A 23,621-nucleotide genomic window follows, 5' to 3' on the forward strand; every position below is an offset into this window, starting at 1 on the left:
AATTAAGGTAGCTCATCATCTCTGGGCCAACTAAGCCATGAAGTCTTCTTAAAGAATTCTAAATCTATACATTCAACAGGTAGCTTGTTTTTAAACTTTCAACAATACGCTGTTTTAAATGACCACCCTGAGGTCTTACAGCACATTTACCACTTCTGATAAAGGGGAGAAAGCATTCCGCTTGCTGTTAAACACAAAAACGTCAATTTGGGTGGTAATTTTTAACCCTGGAAAAGCCTGTAACCATCTCTCAGTTATAAAAACAAGTTGTGACTCTGGAAATAAATGTCCCAGAAATAGGCGAAATTACTACAACAGTGGCAAGATTTTAAGATTTTCATTTTATTAAAAATATAGTGACATAATAGCAGCAGCAGCAGCATCTGATAAATCTTTACTAGTACCATTTAAAAGTAAGCCTACGCACATAAATATACACCACCTATGCAGAATCTTAATGTAACATTTTAAACTCTTCCCTTGAAAATCTATAGCACTGTTCTATTAAACTAATCAAGGTTAGGAGGATAATTATTTAACTATTAAATTGATTTATACAACTACACAGTATATTCAAATTTAACCTTTTGTGGAAATCACGAATTCTCTAGGTTATTCCCTGACAATGTGTTATCTATACCTATACCCCTAAACTGGTGGAAATCACTCTCTTCTTTCAGTATGATTTTCATGAATCTGAATTTACATTTATGAAGTTACCTGACTAGTAAATAAAAATTAATCAAGATTAGAGGAAACTTAACATTCATGCTAATCTTGGGAAAATTAAATTTAGAGGCAAAATATGTGAAGTCTCCTCAAAATTGACAATTTTCCAAATTAAAATGTTAACTAGACATAAATTTAAAAATCAGGCAACATATTAAAACCTACTTAAAAATATTAAGACATGTTAACATTTGGAGCTGGAGGGGAAGCCCAGTAGTAGAACACTTGCTTAAATCTGATCCCCAGCAATCCCCAAAAGAAAATGTTGTATCACATATAAACAGAAAATTTTGACAAAATTATAAAGGTACCTTAACACATTAATTCCCAAATTTTTAATTTTCTATCAATGAAATTGACATAGGTACATTAAAATAGTTTGGAAATCATAGTCTAGAGCTTATGTCCTTTACATATTTTCAAACATTCTAATTAATCATCACCTATTTTCTCAAAAGAATAGACCTCTGAAAACAATTATTTCAAAGTTACTATAAGTGATATACTTGTTGCTCCATTTATGGTTTTATAGTTAGTCATTCCACATCACAGATGATTGGAAAAAATGGGTTAAACTGGAATGAAAAGATCCACATTAGGTACTGTATCTAACCTGACCAAATATGGACCAAATACCATAAACGGCTTTAGCTTTTATTTCTAAAATATCACTCTCTTCATGCAAAAATCACCAATAAAAGTATCCTAAAATAAAAATTTCACCCATAAACCTAAGATGAAGTAGGAAAGTCAGTTTTATTTTTAAAAGATTATTTTATTATATTTATACTAGACTCCTGCTTCCAGAAATAAGTTAGCCCTTAAAAGCACTAACTTTTGAATTATGAAAATAATTCAAAGTGACTATGACATCAGTAAATGAACATATGAGAATACTAAACATATAGGAAGTAAAAATAAAAAAATATTTAAACACAAAGAGCACATGATCACTGTACTTTTACTTTGTAGGAATGGTTCAACTTCAATAACCCACTCAATTAAAATCAAATACTATCTTTTACCATGAAAATATAAGAAATGACATTACTGAAATGTTGTTATTCAATTCAATGCATCCCTCCAAAAAGATTTGATTTTAATTGCTAATTCAACTAAAGTTAAATGAAAATAATCTGCACTTATAATACAGTGCAGATCAAAAAAATTTAAGTTTTAAAAGCCTATTACTATACTTAAAATCCTTAAAATTTGAACAATCTCTTCAGTTGTGAGATTTGAATATTTTGTTTTCTCAACTTTTAAAATAAAGATAGCAACATACACACACATAGAAATGACTGAGGATCCTGAAAATGATTTATATAAAATTATTTTCTTGACAAAATAATCTTTTGGTTATAAATACCAGCTTTATTATTAAGTGAGTATGTCAAAATTTAAGCTTCTAACAGTGAAGATCAAGGTAGGTATTTCTTCAAAAGAATTCTAAACATGGGCAAAGTCACAAGATGACTTGATTATAAGCTAATTAGATTAGATGGAAAATAGAAGCTAAGAAGACAATTGTGTAAGTTAAGGATTTACAAGTTTTTGCACGTGAAACTGACTGGCTAGTCAGTTATGAAGGGCCATCTTTTGTTACAGTTCAACAAGCACTGCTGAAAAACAAGTATGATTTAAGAAAAACAGAGTGCCTTCTCTGTAATTAAGCTTAAAAAGAATCACAGAAGATATGAAGTGTAAAAGGGCTGCCTTCTTGGCCTTACCTCAAGTTTTCCTGACATCTACTGGGGAGATGAAAAAAAATAATTTTAAAGGAAAAAACACAGTACCCTTAAAGAAAATAATAAACAAATGGAAACATGTCAACTCTTAAGTGAACAAAAAGAAAACTCATCTCTCTGTCTCACACACACATATACATACCCACACACACACATCTAGACCCTAGTAGGCTTTGCTTCCATGTAAAAAAATGTCAAATCTTACATTCCTAGATTCTCAGCTTTTTAATAGAATTTTTTTGTAGTTGTAGATGGACAACATGCCTTTCTTTTATTTGTTTATTATTATGTGGTGCTGAGGATCGAACCCAGTGACTCACACATGTACTCTGCCACTGAGCTACAACCCCAGCCTGATTCTCAGTTTTTGAAAAAAAAAAAAAAAAAAAAAAAATCACTCAAAATTAATATTACTTTACAGCTGAATAAATATCCTCAGCAATAAAATTAGTGGTAGGAATAAAATTAAATATTAATTTCCAACATAAAAAAACACTTAAAGAGTCCAGAGTACAAGAAAATATTTAAACTTGAAATGACTAATTTGTAGACAGATACCACACAAACATACACTCGCCATGTCAAAACAATCTCTGTGCTAACTAAATCAAGAGCAGGATGAAAACTAAGATCTTATTTTGAAATGTATAAACAACTACTTTCCTCTAAAATACTTAGCTTTATTAGAGAAATGGTACTAAAAATAACAGATTCAAACAACATTTGCTCTATTCTACTTACATATCATAAATAAGACAGCTGTTGATGCAAGACACACACTCCTTCACAATCTTTCCATATGCACCCAAGCATTCTTGTATCAGAATAAGCTGTTTACCAGCCAACCTTACGTGGTTGAATGATTACAATGACCACCTATACTTTACATAGTAAAGCATTTTCCAAAATTTTAATGTACACAGTGACAAAAAAGGAGAAAAAAAAACACAGTAATTCTGAACATATGAAGATGATTAAGCAGCTTCAAAATCAAACCAGGCTTCATAACTTGCAAAAAGAACAACTCTTTCCATTCTCCATCAAATACTTAAGTTTCAACAGTATTAACATTTAAAAAGAAGACTCAAGTTGAAACCAAGTAACTAACAGCTTTTTAAATCTATAAAAAGTAACTCGTCCCATGAGGTAAGGCAACTGAGTAATTTGATTGTATTAGATTGCATTAAAATAATTATACTTGATTTTAATAAAATGCTAATTAAAAGTACTTTTGGAAATATAACAATAATGAAAAGAGTTCAGAAACTACGAGTTATAGTTTTGGGGGAAAATATTAGATATGTTGTCATTTTACTACTTGTATACTTTCTGCAAAAAGTGAATGATGGATGACCTGTATCTTAAACTCAAGTAAACATAGTCTTAAACAAAACAAATAACCTCCCATATATTCCTTGTCCTCTCTTTAAGTATAATTTCGGCACATTGTTTATGGGAAAATGATTGAGAGGTAAAAATTAAGGCCATCCAATGTAGTCAACTAAATGGTTTCCTTTGATTTGAGGAAAATAGAGCATGTTTCATTTTTAGTTATCACAGTTATATATAAAACTGATGGTCCCAAAACTGCACTGTTGTTTTAAACTCTAAAGTCAGTCTTGAAAACAAGGTTTCCTTCTCATATGAAGTGAACTAAGTTAAGCTCTTCTGACATATCACTTGCATACTTCTCTATGGTGTGAATACCTAGATTCCATATGAATTGAGAAAGACTAGCACATATAAAATTCTAGAAAACAGTATACCACATTGTAGAAGGCACTAAAGCTTCAGCTTGTGCTCCTGTAGCCCATTTTGAAAACCCAGTTTCCTTTTTATGAGGGCATCCTTGCCACCTACAGCTGACAAGTCACACTGCAATATTATTCATAATAAAACTTGGAAATGTCAAGAAAGTTCAAAAAGAAATGCTTACTCTGTTTGTGGGTAGACCCAATGATTCTAAACACTGAATACTAATACATTAGTATTAGTATTCAACACAGTTGCTCTTCCTTTTGAAAGAGAACAGTAGCATGCATTGTCAGTTGTTTTTTAATCCACTCATTTAAGCAATTTTAATTGTAAAACTATTTTAAAGAAAAACTGCTGTCCTAAACAGTGAGCAAAAGAAAACACAATAGTGAGAATTTAACACAATCACTATAAATCTTGTGAAGTAAATGTTAAAACTTCTTACATACTTTGCACTTACAAGGGTGTGTATATATTTGCACCAATTTCAAGCACATCATCAAACTGTATATATTGAAATTTTTTTTAAAAAAAGTAAAACAATACAAAATTCAGTAACTAGCATTTTTTTTTTTAAGAGCCTCCAATGTTTACCTCCAGTCTCTAGGGAAAGTACAAATTTGGATCAATGATGTTTAATTTATTTGCAATGGTTCTTGGCAAACACTAACAATCACATGACAAGTGTGTCAGCCACCATGGAAACACAGTTTTTAGAAGATGAGGGGTTTGGGTAACATCTGGTATTTTCATGATGTCCATGCTTTATTTTCTTACTCAGTAACAAGATGTCCATAACATCACCTAACAATTAGAAAAGCTGTTAGCTTCTAACTTCATATTCGGCTAGATTTCTTCCCTGTTTACATCTTGTTGAGAGAATTAAAAGCTTTGGATTTTATTCCACCTTTGAGTGCAGAGGTGCATAAGTCTGTCCTATACTGCTTCTGTTTTGGTAGAGAGGTTTTCTTCATTTGGTTGACAATTCCCATTTTGCTGTACTTTGTTTTCCTCAGTCCTTGGTACATCCTTATCATCTACTTCTTTGCCCGCAGTTGAATCTGGTTCTTTATTGTGCTCCTTCTCCTACAATAAATATGAAGGTAATCATTTACTATTCCCCTCAAGAGTTACTGCTACTATGGTTAAATGACATCTTAGTGAATTAATAAAACTGGATTATTTACTTTCATTATTTATTCATTAAAAAGAACATGCAAAATGTATCAATTTGACCACTGCATTTCACATAAAACATGGGAACTAAGTTAGAAAAGGTGAACAGAAATTCTAAAGAAGCACAAATATTGTGGATACGACTTGAAAAAGTGAGATCAACCTGCTGAAAGCATGAAGTAACTTCCAAAAATGCCATCAGAAGCAAAAATAAAGGAAGTAAATATTCCTCTTACAAAAGACTGTTTAAAACAATTCAAAGGCTGAGACAGGAGGACTTCGAGTTCAAAGCTAGCCTTAGCAAAAGCAAGGTGCTAAGCAACTCAGTGAGACCCTGTCTCTAAATAAAATACAATAGGGCTGGAGGATGTGGCTCAGTGGTCAAGTGCTCTTGAGTTCAATCCCTGGTACCAAAACACACACACACAGGTCAAATTTTATCCTTAGCTTTAAGGAAAATTAAATGAGATCCAAGAGTGGCACACAATAAATGATCAATAATTACTATCAATGACAATCCTAACCCTCTACCAGTAGGAAATTACATAATGAAAGTCCCAGAACTCAATTTCTAATACAAACATACTTTACGAGGATGGACAAGAATTGACATAATTCACAAGTACTTAAAATATTTGTTCAAGAAAAAGCTTACTTGGTGGAATTTGGTTTTCCATTATATAATTCAACAAACCTAATTAGTAATATATTATTACAAAGCCAATGACTAAAGACAGTCTTGTCAAATTTGCTAAAACAGAGGAAAATGGCATCAGGCAGAAATTTTAACAGTATAAATGTGTCAAATACATTTGATGCCCACGGATTTTCTAAACATTTTCTTATTATATACCATTTTCTGATTCTCTAAAATAAGGAACATAATATTTTAAATCTTAATTGTCTCTCATGTTTTCAAAATTTAATGTAAAAATTTACCAATTTAATAACTATTTTAAAATGCCAACAATGTAAAAACTGTTGCCCTCAAGAAGCATTCAGTTGATAAAGAACAATCTCAATTAATTATTCAATGCCAAATACTGTTATCTACTGCTTACTTTAACTGAAGTACTATTCTTCTCCAACTTCTCCTTTCCATCTCTGTCGTTAGAACTCTTTCTTGTAGAAGTTGAACGCTCTCTCTCTCTTCTTTCACTGATGTGATCCCTTTCTTTTTCTCTCTTTTTATCTTTCTTATTTTTGCTGTAAGAATATTCATAAAATGTCAACTTTTAAGAAATCAGAAACATACCATATTCTTTATCCTTATCTAACACAGGGTATCGAAAATAATATATTTTAAATAAACTTGTAGTAAGTTGGTATGATAAAGTAACAAAAATAGGTCCTATAACCTGACCAATTCCACCCCTTGCCCTAATGAGTTTTTAAAAAAGACACTAGTCATTTTTGCGGCAGCCATCCAGTATTTACATAAAACATAATTTGGTACTACAAATATATTACTTTAATAATATTCAGGATTTATTTATCTACTGGAATAAGATAAAATAAAACCAAATACACTCAGCTCATTTGAACCAGTAAGTTCCTTATCCGTGAATTCAACCCATCACAGATTTAAAATATGTGGGGCAGCAACTAAGGATGCTCAATCAGAAGGATTACAAGATCAAGTCCAGCCTGGTCAACTTAGCAAAACCCAATCTCAAAATTATTTACAAAAAAATTTTCTAAAAAGGGAGGAAAAACTGCATCTGTACTAAACATTTAGACTTTTTGGGGGGCGGGGGGGAGGGGTGCTGGGGACATGTGTTCTACCACTAATCTACACACAGGCCCCTACAGAATTTTCTGGTCATTGTTACCTAAAAAATACAGTATAACAACTATTTACATAGCAACTATTATATATATATATATATATACACATATACACACACACACACACACACACACATTCTATAAGTAATTTAGAGATAAAGTTTACAAGAGGATGTGCAGATTACATGCAAATGCTATATATACTATTTTATGTTAGGGTTCAGCATTCATGCATTTTGGGATCTACAGGGGGTCCTGGATGCAATACCCCAAGAATACTAAGAGACAGTGTTTGTTTATGAATCTTTTCAAAGCAATACCTGAATACGCAGGAAATAAAAAACAAGAGATAAAGATGTTGGGGCTGGGGTTGTGGCTCAGCAGTATAGCACGTTCGAGGCCCTGGGCTTGATCCTCAGCACCACATAAAAATAAATAAAATAGAGGTATTGTGTCCAACTGCAACTAAAAATAAATATTAAAAAAAAAAAAAAAAAAAGAATCAGAGATGTGGCTCCCGGGCAGGGCTGAGTAACCATTAGCATTAGTATCACCTTGGAAAGTGATAAAACTGGATCCACGGCTCATTTCACATAATAGAAATAAGTTTAACTGGACTAAGTACTTTTTTTTTTTGGTAGTTGTAGATGAACAGAATGCCTTTATTTTATTTATTTTATTTATTTTTATGTGTGCTAAGGACTGAATATATGCCAGGCAAGCACTCTGCCACTGAGCTAGAACCCCATCCCTAAAGACTTATTTTTTAAAAACAAAATTATCTAGGGATAAACATGGGTGAATTCCTTTACTGAGTAGAGGGAAATATTTTCTAAGTATTTCTCCTAAAAATTTCTTTTAAAACTCCAGGTATAAACTGGGTGCAGTGGTGCATGCCTATAATTCTAGTGGCTCAGGAGGCTGAGGCAAAAAAAGGGCTTGGGGGTGTTGCTCAGTAGTTAAGCACACCTAGGTTCAAACCCCAATACAAAAAAAAAAAAAAAAAAAAAAAAAAAAAAAAAAAATTTAAAAAAAACCTTCAGCTATATTCAAAAGAAAAAGTAAAAAAAAAAAAAAAAAGATTATTAGCAACATATATGTATTTATTTTTAAACCTAATTCTTAAAAATCAAGGGAACAATAACTTCAAGAATAAAATACTTATGATTATAAATTTATTCATAAATTTACAGCAACAAACTTAACTGTATATCACATATCCCATAACCCATCCGATACCATTTCTGGAAATTCTTCCTACACAACAGAACCCTATAAAACAACATTAAGTCCAAAGTTGTTCATTATAACATTACATAGTATGAAACAAGAAAATTTCAGGAAAACCATTCTACTGTAGGCTGGTAAAATAAAACAAGGAACTAGAATATAAATCTAAGCCCATGCAATTATAAAAAGGAATGAATTCTCTCTGACTGACCAGTTTATGGAAAAACTTCCTAATAGTTAAGTGAAGTAAAATCAAGTGTACAACAATGTATATTTGTTACTTAATATGAGAAAAATAAAATATATATTTTCATATCCTTGGAAGGGCATAGAGAAGAACTATTTCATTATTTATGGTGACAGGTGAACACATGGAAGAAAGTAAGTTTTCTCATCACATAAATTTTTACATTTATTTCTGAAGGATACAAATGTATTATTCATTCAAAATATAAAATTTTAAAAACATTAAAAAGAGAGAAACATAAATCTTTTTAAAAATTTTCCCGCTTCCTTTTCTTTAGTTTTGGTACTTGTTTTCAACTTACCTCCTAGGGGATGGAGACCTAGAAGACTTCCTTTTTATGTTTTTTGACATTCTTGGTGATCTGGAAGAACTCCTGCTCCTTCTCCTCCGCCTTTCCCTAAAAGCCAAAAATGTCATTTTAAAACACAATTGAAATAAAGAGAAATTCAAAAACACAAAAGCAAAAGGGTCCTTGGTTGAACTCTCAACTGAGTAGTACTCCTCATAAGCCATTTTGTTTATTATAGTTTACTACTCTTCAGCCCTTTTAAAGGCCAGTTTAAACTCAAATACTTTATAAACGTGTTCTACCACATAATTTTAGGGTAAGTCAAATTATGAGCCATAAATTTTATAGAGGACAAAAACTTTACCCCTAAGATTTAATATCAGAAACGATGGAGAGCCTCCATAACCATGTGGTATATCTGAACAATAATATCTTGAATAGAAAAAATATTGATGGTTCAGTCTCTCAAATGTCTTTCTCGGAATCTAAAACACATTTTGCCTACTAGATTCTTTATCATGCATCTAGCTCCTTGCTGCCCCACTGTGGATTATTTTGTAACAAAACAACAGGTTCTTCAAGAACTGAAGGATAAATTAGTCTGCAAAATGTAAACAAATTAGTCTCAAGCATTAGAATGTCTCCAAAAAAGTATTTAAATCACTATAAAGAAACTGCTTTTCCTCTCCAACCTCCATTTATTATTGCTGTTTTATTAATTTAAAACTAAGTACACAGGTTGCTTAAATATAGGAAAAATAGTTAAAATCTGGGATTTAAATATGGTCAACTAAGAAATACACATATTAAGTATTTATTATTAAAATTATTTTGCTTAACATTAGTAAATGATGTATACATAAAATTACTTTTTATGAGTGATCCACTTAGAAACAAAGAACTTCACCATGTCCATGATCCAAGGGAAAAAACAATGTATTTATTAAATGTCAATGAATCTAATGATACCCTTTCTTAAGGAGCACTGATAATCAGAAACCACAGAGATGAAATAAATCAATCCTCTGGATTTCAATTTCTCTTTACCATCTTATATTTTTCATTTGTAAAATTAATGCTTACATTATTAGTGGTACATACGGCAGATATTTTAGACAACCAAAAAAGCTCAAGAGCTTTGAGAACATTAAGTATCATTCAACCCAAGTCTGGTTTGATTGGTTTTGTTGTTGTTTTGGTACTGGGATTGAACCAAGAGGTGCTCTACCACTGAGCTACATCCTCAGCCTTTTATTTTTTTATTTTAAGACAGGATCTCAATAAAAGCTGCTGAGGCTGACCTCGAACGTGCAATCCTCCTGCCTCAGCTTTTCAAGTCGCTTAAGGAATTATAGGCATGAGCCACCATTCCCGGTCCAAGTCTGGTTTTATTCAACTAGAAATAAAAATAAATAACTCACACCTTACACAGTTGCTATGAGGATATAGAATAATACCTATAAAGTTCATAGAGTCTGACACATAGTAGGTACTCAATAAATATCTTCTTCCTTTTTAAAAAATGTCTTTTGGTGCTAGGGATTAAGCCCAGGGTCTCACACATGCTAGGCAAGCTCTCTAACACTGAATTACACCCTCAGCCCTCTTCTTCCTTTTCTTGGTTTCATCTTTATTGACAATAACTTTAAAGCATTAAAAGTTTTAAAAGTCAAATTTTTCTGGAAAAAAAATATATACAGATTAGGAGACATTCGAAAAGTCTTTTAACAATTGGTTCAATGTGCTGGAAATGTAACAATATTTCTTTTTATTTTGATCCCCATTTTAATACATATACAATTGCTTTCAACTTTATGGTTCTCAGGTACATTTTAAAAGCAGGTAATAAATTACAGAATTCTCAAATTTGCCAAGCACAATGGAGTAATTCCAACTACTCATGAATGTGAGGCAGGAGGATCACAAATTCAAGGCCAGCCTAGGCAACTTAGATGCTGTTTAAAAAAATAAAAACTAAAAAAGGGTGGGGATCTAACTCAGTGGTAAAGCACTGCTGGATACCACCCCAGTACCACCCCCCCACACACACACACAAAATAAAATGCAAAAACAATCTCTACAAAGAAGGAAAAGAGTTAAAAGATACTAAAATACACAGAAGACGGCTAATTTCCTATAGTTTCCCAGTTCCTCATATTTTAAAACAATGATAATAATAGTTTTCTCATGAGCCTACTCTAAGGACTAAGTAAAGGAAGACAAAAAAGTGAGACATAATACATAGCACATGTGAAAGCACCCAATAAATGCCTACAATTATCTCTAAATATTAATCAGAGGCTAATATTAAGAGAAAACTACAAAAACATTTTAAAAATAGGAAATAATATTCTTTAATCTCTAATTGTTTTCTATGAAAACCATCTTTAAAATTTGCTTAAAATACATAAAATATTTTTAAGAGATAGGTTAACACAAATCAGAAACTTCCAGTTATTCACAATTACGGTATTATTTAGAATAATGGATTTGGGTTTAAATAACCTTGAGGAAGGTTCTCATTTTGCAGCTGTTTCTATGGCAACCTGCTGCCGCCTGGTGGCAGTGTACTTATTAATAAATTGAGAACTTTTTTTTTGGACAGTGCTAAGGGGAAAAAAACTAACCCTTAAAATTAACAAATAAAGAATTCAAATTTAAATGTCATGCACTCAACATGAGAGGTAAAACTTACCTCACATGATGGAAAGAACTAACAATCATTTTGCATATTAAAATTTCCCATGACATTCTTAAGAAAGGCGCCTAAGAGGTCAATTCTTCTATTTCTTTTCTTTTTTTTTTAAATATTTTTTAAATTGTAGATGGACATGATATCTTTATTTTGATTTATTTTTATGTGGTGCTAAGGATCGAATCCAGTGCCTCACGTGTATTAGGCAAGTGCTCTACCACTGAGGCACAACTCCAACTCCTCTATTTCTTAATATCTTCCCTGATATTCTACCTTCTAAGAAGATAACAACACTGATAATAATTGGCTGGGCTAAAAATAGTATACTTCGAAATTCAGCTAAAACTAAATAATCTTGCAGAATATCATCTCTTCTTCCTCACAGGCTCAACACTGTGGCAATTCACAGAGAAAACATTTACTTTCCAATTACAAGAAAATGTTCTGCCCTTACTGTACTGGTTCTACTTGTATACAATAACCTTTCCCCCTCAGTTAAACACTTATGTTTTAATTTGTTATCAGTAAACCCTTGACCAAAAAATTTAGACATTATCAAACCTGCTGGAACTACGAGATCTTCTTGATGCATTATAACTTCTGGGTGGTGTTCGGGATTTTTTATCCTTCTTTCTTTTTTCATCCATTTCTTTGGATCTGTCCTTTTCTCGTTCTTTCTCTTTGTCCTGGTCCTTTTCTTTCTCTTTGTCTCGCTCCTTTTCATGCTCTTTTTCTCTGTCTCTCTCTTTTTCCTTTTCTTTGTCCTTTTCCCGGTCCTTTTCTCGATCTTTGTCCCGGTCTTTGTTTTTCCCCCGTTCCTTTTCTTTTTCACGCTCTTTTTCCCTTTCTCTCTCTTTTTCCCTTTCCTTTTCTCTATCCTTCTCTTTCACTCTTTCCTTTTCCTTGATCTTTTCTCGAGTATCTTTTCTCTTGTCCCTTGAAAAATAAGCAAAAATAAATAAATGTATAACTAAAAAAATTCTACCCCCCCAAAAAAGACATCCCTCCCTCTTTCTTCAACAATTACCAACACAAAACAATTTACAATAGCTCAAGACATTATATATGCATTTCTATATAATCCAGTGTACATGAAGCTGCAAAATGAAGTGGTTACCAGGCTGAGTTGAGTAGTTTGGAAACCTCATGAGTCATACTGACCATCAGATTCAAATCAGTGGCAATCAATATTAATCCTAGATTACTAAAACAATCAGAAAAAGAGTTTTGTTTCTCATCCAAAGCCTAAACCACAGCAGAAAAGCCAATAATAAAACCAATGAAAAGATTATCCCTAATTTTTCTAAAACTCACCGAGAACGTGAACGACTCCTTGACTTCCGTCTTTCCCTTGATTTAGAGCGTTTTTTATGTGGGCTCTTAGATCTACGTCTATCTTTCTGTCTTGAACGGGATCTGTTATGGGATCTACTCCTGAAGAAATAAATTATTAAAAATCAAAACTTATTGTTAGAATTTCATTTTTTAAAAAGTCTTTCAAAATAAGAGAATTTAAAAATCCATCTTAACTCTATTTATCAACTTTTAAAAATTCTTTCTTATATAATGCTTTGGTTACATTACCAGAAAGAGTTTACTTATTTGAAACTTTACCAGATATTTCACTGTCTAGAACACAAGTTGATATTTTCCAGTATGGCTTTCTTTTGCAACAAATTATTACATGCCATGCCACAAATTAACAAAGAAGATTTTAAGAAGATTTTTCCCATCGTCCAAGTTTTCACACCAAAAACTGTCTTTCACTTGACTGTTACCTGGTTATAACACCTTGATGGGGAGTAGTGGTTATATGGTTCACTTCTACAAATTGTTGTGTACTGTTTATCATAATAAACATTAAGAGAATATGTACAAGGAAACAAACTGGAGAGTGGATGTGACAGGAAAACAAAAATCATTTTGCATGAGGTAAAACTACATAAAATCAAAATATTAGATTTGTGTTGCCTCTGTGTTAAAGCTGTAAACTATGACCACAGCTATTAAAAGAATGGAATTAAATTAAATTAATGGAATTCTTCCAAGGAAAAATACCTGTTATTTCAATTTTGATTAGTCCCTTTTTCCCCCACTGAAATAGCTGTATTTTTAAATATTTTTTTCCCACAATGAGCTAATTCAGGTACTATTTATTAAAATACAACAAAACAGATGCACTCAACTTAAAATAACAAAGTGATAAGACTCACCAGCTTTGAAGTCTGACAATCTGGCTCTAAAGCACAACTCTGCCACACACTAGCTGGCCGAGCACTAGCAAGTCACTAACCTCTCTAACTCTGCACTTCTTCATCTATAAAGTGGAATCAGAATCACACCTATTTACCTATCATGAGGATTAATTAGATGATGTATGTAAAACTGACTTGCAGTCTCTGGCACAGAGTATACACTTATCTCAATTCTTGGTATTATTATAGCCATCATAAAAAATAACACAGTTTAACATAAATGTAAACTTTAAATCTTTATTTATTCCAAGGAGGTCAAATGAACTTCCACAAGTACACTGTACATAATATACACAAATATCTATAAGAGAAATATATAGTTAAATGGTCATACTTGGGGCATGCTATAAAACCAGAAACACCTCCAGTTCCGTTACTAATATATTTTTCAGTTAGTCCAATTGTTTTGGATTTTTTTCCCTTCAGCACTGGGGATTGAGCCCAGTGGTACTCTACCACCAAGCTACCTCCACAGCCCATTTTGTGTTTGAGATGTGGTCTTGCTAAAAATGTTGAGTCAGCCTCAAACTCACAATCCTCCTGCCTCAGCTTCCTAGGTAGCTGGGATTATAGGTATGCACCACCCGCACCATGCTCTTACAGCTAATTTTTAACTGCTCATCTATTATACAGCTGTAAAGATAATGCACTTGAGGAAAGAAAATAATTTTTAAAAATGCATCTGTCTTTATAACTTTTTTTAATACAATAAGATAATTCTGAGTTTGCTGAAGTATTTACCACTAAAAACCTAAGAGACATGAAGGTCAAGTAGCAGGTATTAAGGCAGATTTAAAAGTTAGAGCATTCTTAGTCCATTTACAGATGCTCACATTGTTTCTATGTACTCAGTAAAAAAGCTTAAGACTATTCTAATTAACCTTGCTAAAAATATAAACAATTCTTTTGTTTCCTCAAAGCAGTGTTTTTCAAAAATAATTAAGCAAGGAAACTTCTTTTAAAAAATTAAGGGTAGCCCTAATAAATTTAGTTAGTAATAAAGAACTGATCACTTGGTTTCTTATCCTGTAGGTTCTAAGAGTTCATGTCACTGCTGAGGAGTAATTATTATACTTTAATTTTGACATTAAATCTTTTCAGGTCTATCCCACCCTCTAGTACGTTTTTTAATTAAGAACACTAAAACATTCAAGAGTAGGTCTAATCCAACCAAAGACAAATACTTATTAGCAGTTTAATTTTTAAATAATTTACAAAACTATATTTTAAAATTAAATTGTAAATAAATAGCAACTTACCCTCACGCTGTATCAAAGTTCCTTTGTAAATCAGTTGTTTTCCATTAAAACATTACAAAATGTCTTATAGTTCCTATGCTGGTCTGTAAAGGTTACTTAACTTAAAAACATAACAATTCTTGGGCTGGGGTTGTGGCTCAGCAGTTGAGTACTTGCCTCGTATGTGTGAGGCACTGGGTTCAATCCTCAACACCACATAAAAATAAATGAACAAAATAAAGGTATCTGTTCATCTACAACTAAAAAAAAAAAAAATTAAAAAAAACAATTCTAGTACTACCTACGTTTTCTAATGTTATCTATATAAATAAAAAATGTAAAAAGGTATACTCATACGTTTGCTGGTGGGACTGCAAACCGGTGCAACCACTATGGAAAGCAGTATGGAGATTCCTCAGAAAAACTTGGTTGGAACCCCCGTTTCACACAGCTATCCCACTCCTCGGTTTATACCCAAAGCAGCATAATGCAGTGACACAGCAACATCAATGTTTATAGCAGCTCAATTCACAATAGCAAAACTATGGAACCAACCCAGGTGCCCTTTAATAGATGAAGGGATAAAGAAAATGTGGTATATATACACAATGGACTATGACTCAGCCTTAAAGAAGAATGAAATTAAGGCATTTGCCTGTAAATGGATGGATCTGGAGAATATCATGTTAAGCAAAATAAGCCAATCCCAAAGAACCAAAGGCAGAATGCTTTCTCTAATATACAAATGCCAATTCACAATAAGAGTGGTGGGGTGGGGGGGGGGGGCGGTTAGGGAAGAATAGAGACACTTTGGATTAGACAGAGGGGAGTGAGGGGAGGGGAAGGGGTATGAAAGATAGTAGAATGAGTCAGACATTATTACCCTATGTACATATGTGACTACACAACCAGTATGATTCTACATGATGTACAACCAGAAAAATAAGAAATTATACTCTATTTATGTATGATGTGTCAAAATGCATTCTATTGTATGTATAACTAATTAGAATTTTTTTTTAAAGTATCAAAATTTGGACAAAGTAGAAACACTTTTCCCAAGTCCTAGCTAGGGATACAATGACAAGAAACCCATTCCTCCTGTTTACAATAATACAGGGAAGGAACAGAGAAAGGGGAGATATTGGGGGTTAAGCACAACTCTCACTTAAGTTGACACATCATAATTGTACATATCTGTGGGGTACTGTGTGACAATTCAATACATGTATAAAATGTGCAGTGATCAAATCAGCTTAATTTAGCATTTCCATCTCCTTAAACATTAATCATTTATTTGTTCTGGGAATGTATAAACTCCTCTCTTCTAGTTCTTTGTAAAATATGTACTGAACTGTTAGGAACTACAATCATTCTACCATGTTATAGAACATGAGCAGTATTTTGGCACGTATTATCCAACTTCCTCCCATATCCCTCCACCATTTAATAACCAGATGTCTACTTTTATGAAAGCAAATTTAAGCTCCTTAATGTGAGTGGTATTTGTCTTTCTATGCCTCAGAAAGCATGGTTCTAGAAGCATCTGAAGATGGTGGAAAAGAACAGGTGGGCCCATAAGCAAAACCTGAGGATACCAGCTCCCACTGGCAGAGGAGGGAAAGCCAAAAAAAACCTTCTCTGACTCCTGGGGATTAAGGGGACTTCTTCCAACTTCCAAGTCAACATCCTAAAGTCATATGTTTTTCAGTAAGATGTTTTCCATTCCTTTAAAAAGAATAGAGAACTTGTCCTCTTTTGTATGTTTATGAGCTTTGTCAAAGCTGTGTGTGTCTACATGAACATGTGAAAGTAGGATATGCTGACCACACACACACACACACAGCAAGAGCTACTAATTTCCACTGCTACACAGACAGATCTACAAGAAAATAACTCATGAATATCAAGAACAAGAATTCACAAACTTCATAGACTGGATGATACCCTTGGAGGGGGGACTAATTAAATACATAGTACTTAAAATTAAAACCTTACAGTGAACAATGGATAAAGTGGATTGCTCAATTATTTGCCCAATTTCAAAAAGCACATATAGCTTCACATAGATTATCAAGGAAGCCACACAATGTTAATCATGGAGGTTAGCTTGCTCTCATATCAACCCCTCAAAATAAGATTCTCTTTTTCCTCAGTACAGTTATTAATTTTCACACAATTTTATATTTCCTTGCTATTCTTTATCCTCACCCGATCCTGTCAACACACAGGAATATCCACTCTAGCACCACTGTTACTCCAACTCCACCTTCTGCTGCATTGCCTTATTTCTTACACATGAAAACAACTCTTTTTACTTGATTCTGAATTTGCCTAACTACATCATCTTGTTGACACTGAAACAATATTTCAAAGAGATTTTGCAAACTGATTTAGTAGAGACCTATATAACACTAAAAGGGCTAGAAGTATGAGTACTAGAAACAAAAAAAGAATAGTCTACTTTCCTTTATCATTCACTGAATCTCTGTGATCATCATAGAAAAATTCAACTGGGCATGCTGGTGAGACTCAACACACTGGTTTCTTTCCTTTCTTCCCCTCAATCCCTCTGCCTTCTCTAATACTGCCACATCATACACACACACTTTCCCTCCTTCCTGAAGACATAAACATCATGACATGCAATTAGGATTGAATATATATATATTTTGAAATGTTTTTAAGGTGTGGAGGGGACTTTTTGAAATGGGAAAGTGTATATATATATATATATATATATATATATATATATATATATATATATTTCATATATATATATATATACATTTCATATATATATATATACACACACACACATTTCAAAAAGTTCCCTCCATATGTGTGTGTGTGTATATATATATATATATAAATATATACATTCAGAAACATATACACATACATATATATATATATATATATATATACACTTTCCCATTTCAAAAAGTCCCCTCCACACCTTAAAAACAATAAAATGTATCACTTTAGAGATGATTCTTAAGGTACTTGCAGTCAAGATGGTATTCCGAGTTTATATTTTGAGATCTCCTTTCCAAACACAAAGCAATAACAGACAAGAGAAAACAAAATGCCAAAAGTATAATCAAAAATAGGGAAAAAATAAACAGTGCTTCAGGACAAGACAACTTCCAAAATGAGACTGCAAGTTACTCTGGGGTTTCAGCTCCAAAAGTGGTCAGAGGAGGGCTCTTATCACCACGAGTACCAAAAACTTAAGGTGCTCCATTTGAAACATGGTACTTGGAGACAGGAAATTGCTTGAAACCAAGATCTGGGGTGTTGTTCCCCAGACCTGGAGTGGACTGGGAAAAGAAAACAAAAAAGCCGCAACTTGAACAAAATACATTCCCTTTTTTCAAAAGAACAAAAAGTTTCTGCCACTTCTGTGTAAAAAATACACTTAGAAATCTATCAAGTTAGCATCTTTAGATAGAAAACCAACTTCTAAAATGGAAAATTAGCTTAACTATTAAAACTTAACTACAGTCTTATAAGCAGAGCAATATTTATTAATAATCATTAAAACTTTCTAAATTCTGGCATTTTGACAAACATCCATAAAATCTTAACTATTTTAAATAAGAAACTGGGCTGGGGATGTGGTTCAAGCGGTAGCGCGCTCGCCTGGCGTGCGTGCGACCCGGGTTCGATCCTCAGCACCACATACCAACAAAGATGTTGTGTCCGCCGAGAACTAAAAAATAAATATTAAAAATTCTCTCTCTCCCCCCCCCCTTACTCTGTCTTAAAAAAAAAATAAAAAAAATAAATAAGAAACTGAAAAAAATAAAATATGAAAGTAGAAATTCTCACCTGTGTTTTGACTGTGATCTTTTCCTTCTAGAATGGGATTTTGAGCTAGACCTGGACTTTGAGCGAGTGTGGGAACGAGATCGACCGCCTTTTCTTTCATTGCTCTTTCCAGACTCTGAGAGGAAAAAACCACTTTGCAGTGTAAGCTCAGAACAATTAAAGATCCCAGTTAATAATTAGGCACAAGTGGAATGTACCACATATAGTGCAAGGGGCCTACTCTCTGTACATCCTCCTCCTGTGCAATTATCCTTCAGAAACATCCAAGAAAGTCATTGCATAAACTCGTTGAGTGCAGCCACCCTGCAGCAGTACATATAAACCAGATGATTATAAACAGCTGTTCGTAATATTTTGTTGCTGCCATAACTTACGATTAAAACATGTCTGTAATTCCTATGACAGTGATTTTAAGTCCTTTCTGTTTATTTTGCTAGAATTGAAGTTTAAATTCCAAGTGTTAATTTAGAAAATCCACTCAAAGGTTAAACACCTAGACATTTTTAGACTGGATTTTAAAATCATTTTATTAAGCAACACAAAGTTTGAATAAGTGTTCCTTCACCCTGCTAAAACAGTTTTCTGTATTTTTTCTAAATCATGGGCTCTCATTTCTAGGTTTAAAATTAGAACTTTATAGCAAACCCTGCTTAACATTTTAATATATATTTACTCTTTTCTTTTTAGCTTCATAATAACACACTTTCCTTCAGGAAATCATTCTGAACACTGGTTTTCCTATTAAAAAATAAAGAGCTAATAAACTCAGGCTAATGTGCCTTGATACAGCATTATGGGAAAAAAGACAAAATTTGTGTTAAGTTGTTCTTTGAGTAAGCCACTTACTATTTTTTGAGTTTCAGTCTTCTTATTGGTAAAAATGAAGGGACTGAACAATGTAATTATTTCTAAAATTCCTTCAGGTTCTAAGATTCTATGATCTTTAAGCGATGACCTATGTAACAACACTATGGCCTTACCTGGTTCAATAGCTGCTGAGATAAATGACTGAGCCTCTCGTACCCGCTTCATTACTTCTTCTAACTCCTTAGCTGCAGCCTGAGGTGTCATCTCAGGGGGTTTTACTATTGCATTGTTGGAGTGATTTATTCTAAATTAAAAATATTAGCATATCACAAATACACACCATATTTTATAAAACACTAAACAAATGTTTATATGATAACTTACTGATGAGTCTAAGGACTTCTAAGAAGCACATTAAAATGATATAGCTAAATACAAAATAAACAAAAACAACCTCAAAAGTTCGATTCATCTCTCATCCCCACCTTCAGTCACCTCTTGCCAAAAAAGCTATAAGCAAGGAAAAACAAAAATACTAAACCCTAGCTGACTTCTTTTAATACAGAATAAATATTTTCCATATGGTTTAGAATTATAAACACTGATACCAATGTTAAATCATTTCTATTCTTACTTTAGGAGATTTTGTTGATAAACTGTGCTCCCTGGTAGGATAAAGGGAAAGCTGTATATAATGTGCACCATTTTAGTCAACCCTATTCCTTCCTTGGTTGAGTCACTCTGACACCTTTGGATGTGGGAGGTGTCTGATAAAACTTCCCCTATTAGGTGAGAATGGCTTCTCTGATGCACACAATGAATGGGATTTGTCTGCCTCTATTTATCCCTTTTCCACACTGAGATAATTAGATCCCACTAAAAACCGTTATTTATCCTTCAACAGTTAAACCCTGATCAAATTGTATAACTAGAACAATCACCTATTAAATCAGACAAAACTATGTTTGACTTAATAATCTAACTGAAACAGAATATCTGATCTTAAGTATCTGAAAGGCTACATCAATTTTTTACAAACAAGGATATGAGCAAACCTTAAAAATCCAATGTCTCATTTAAAACATTTCTGGGTACTTGATATTACTTTCTTCCTGGGATTTAGAATTTACTGAAATTCATATTACCAGAAGTAGAGTAGTACAGCCCACATGTTAAATTGCCCATTAGTCTAGAGTCATATTATAAAACCAATAAAATAATTTTAAAACTGATAAAGACTTAGAACTTTTATGTGGGGTATGTAAATAATGTTAAGTAAACTAGACCTTAAAAATAGAAAATGAGAAATATGATTCCAAATACAACTTTAGGATTTTAAAGGCTAAAATGGCATGTATTTCATTTATACTTAACACAGTCTTCCTTTCCACAAATTGCCAATTACTATTAAAAAGAAAAAAAAAAGCCTTAATTACATCAAATATACTTTAAATTTTTTTAAATCATTAAAATTTCTTGTTTAGGATTTCTTACTTCAGTGGCCTGTCTCCAAACATAACTCCATTAAAAGCAAGGGCCCTTGGTACAGAATTTTGGTCTGCAAATTCCACAAAAGCAAACCGAGTTGGCTGAGTCTCATCACCTGCCATCCGCACAAACTTCACTTCTCCAACTTGTTTAAAAAATTCAAGTAGTTGATCAGCTGTTGTTGTCTGAGGAAACAAAGTGACAGTTTTAACAGAGCTATTACTTTATGATTTTTTATTTATATGCGGTGCTGAGACTCAAACCCAGTGCCTCACACATGCTAGGCAAGTGCTCTACCACTGAGTCACAATCCCAGCCCAATCAATATGATTTTTAAGAGGGGAAAAAAGAACTATTGCCCTCTGTTTCTTCTTAGTTACCTGGGAATTCAAATTTCCAACATAGACTGTTCTCCTAATTTCATCAATTTTAGAAGGATCTACATTTCCCATAAGTGGTGGCTGTGGTATCTCTCCAAGTGTTGCAATATTGGGGTCTAGTGCTGCTGCTGGTATAGCTCCCAAACTGCTAAGTGAAACACCAAGCTGTAAGAAGACAAAACAAACAAACAAAAAAACCAAGAGAACATAATTTCTATTAGTATTCCAAATTACCATTCTCTAATCTTGACAAGAATGGATCAACTCAAAAAGACTAGAAGGAGACTAAAGACTCCTAACTTTCTGAATTATTAAGACAGGGAAATCACATTAATTTTGAACCTAACTGAAATATAACCAATTTCTTAATTATCTGGGAATTTTAACTACCTTTAAACTTAATACTAAAAATGAATAGTTGGTTCTCAATAGTCAAAGTAGTTATACCCTATAACTGGATTATAGGGTATATAATTATAGGGTATATAATTATTACTGGATTATTGAACCATGTTCCTAAGGAAAATAAAAGATTAAGTTCCTAGGAGCCTCTGACCATAACACACTCATCATCACTAATAAATATATAATTTTGTTTTATATGTTCGTTTGAAGGCACCTGAGTTAATGTGTTGATTCATTAATACTGATCTCATGGGGCTGGGGATGTAGCTCAGTGGTAGAGCGCTTGTCTCACACATATGAGGCACTGGATTCAATCCTCAGCACCACAAGTAAATAGATATTGTGTCCGTAAAAATAGATATATTTTAAGAGAGAGAGAGAGAAAGAGACTAAACTCATGATTAGCAACTCAACAAATCAGAAACTTATCTAACACACATTTTCTTCATAAGGTACATCACAATTTACCTAAGCATTTACTATTTAGGACTTGGCTTCGGGACCTATCTAAATAGCAAAATCAACAACAAAAGGCACACAAAATTTTTAAATGTGGCACTAAAAAATTGCAAAAGTATGCTTGTTTATAGCATGAGTGCCAAAACAAAAAGGCAGTGTCACCTTGCTTGACATAATCTGGGAATATGAACATCAGGCAACTCATATTTCTCATCACCTTGTATATCTGAAAATGACCACAAAAGCACTGCAAATATGATTTTGAGGTTTCAAAAAAACTACTTAGTAAGTGAATTCACAAATAATAAGGATTAACTGTATGCTGGTCATTAAAAAACACTGTGTAAAAGTTCCTAATCATCAACAATTATCACAGCATCGCATTTTGCTGAGTTATTAACTTAATTCTCATACCAACCTTAAGAGGTAGGCATTACTATTATATCAATTTCACAGGTCTTTAAAAAAAAAAAAAAAAACAGAAACTTGAAGAAATTAATTTGCCAAAAATTTCTAGGCTACCAAGTGGTAAAGGCAGGGTCCCAGTATGGATAACCTCAAATTGAAACAGAAAAATTTACCTAAGCAAAAATCTAAAATAGTAAGTTCTTGCTTATCCTATGGTTAAAGCAAAACGAATACATTTTGTTCTTGGGGGCGTAGGGGGCAGTCGTAATGGGGACTAAAACCAAGGGTGCTCTAGCTCTACCATTGCCCTATCTCGCCAGTCCATTTTGAAACAGAATTTCACTAATTGCTAAGGCTGGCCTCAAATTTGTGACATACTCCTGGCTTCACACTCCTCGGTGGCTAGGAATACAAATAACTGTCTAATCTCTTTATCCAACAGATTATACAGTTCAATATTCACTCCTTTCATAAGAAGGTACTTACTTATGTATAGTACAATACTTACAGTAGTCAAGGGATTAGGAGTTGGTATGGGAAGCAATCCTGCACCAGGCATCAGACTTGTCATAGTTGGAGCAGGAGCCAATAAAGAGAGTGCTTTCGATTCCTCTGGGATTTTACCTGCAGAGGCAAGTTCCAAACATTACCGAGAGCAGAAACACCACACCAACTTTACACTATGATTTT

At 33.0% G+C, this 23,621-nt stretch overlaps 1 protein-coding gene across 6 annotated transcripts in view; it reads right to left on the bottom strand.

Moving 5' to 3' along the window:
• Positions 1-322: 322 nt before the first annotated feature.
• SREK1 (splicing regulatory glutamic acid and lysine rich protein 1) overlaps positions 323-23,621 on the bottom strand; it is a 38,010-nt gene continuing 14,711 nt past the window's right edge. For 4 of the 6 annotated variants that reach the window (XM_081284484.1, XM_081284485.1, XM_081284487.1 and 1 more), the window contains 10 exons: positions 23,440-23,555; positions 21,660-21,824; positions 21,286-21,464; positions 19,965-20,095; positions 18,985-19,099; positions 12,972-13,091; positions 12,219-12,593; positions 8,975-9,070; positions 6,470-6,614; positions 323-5,318 (listed from right to left, as the gene is read on the bottom strand). In XM_081284484.1, the coding sequence (XP_081140610.1) occupies positions 5,169-5,318; positions 6,470-6,614; positions 8,975-9,070; positions 12,219-12,593; positions 12,972-13,091; positions 18,985-19,099; positions 19,965-20,095; positions 21,286-21,464; positions 21,660-21,824; positions 23,440-23,555 (1,592 nt within the window). In that variant the 3' untranslated portion in view covers positions 323-5,168. Of the gene's footprint in view, positions 5,319-6,469; positions 6,615-7,516; positions 7,662-8,974; positions 9,071-12,218; positions 12,594-12,971; positions 13,092-18,984; positions 19,100-19,964; positions 20,096-21,285; positions 21,465-21,659; positions 21,825-23,439; positions 23,556-23,621 lie in introns of those variants that run through there. The other 2 variants (XR_014020866.1, XM_081284488.1) reach the window with 2 other exon arrangements.

This window comes from Spermophilus citellus, assembly GCF_964194105.1.
Source record: "Spermophilus citellus genome assembly, chromosome: 1".
NCBI classification, from domain to species: Eukaryota; Metazoa; Chordata; class Mammalia; order Rodentia; family Sciuridae; genus Spermophilus; species Spermophilus citellus.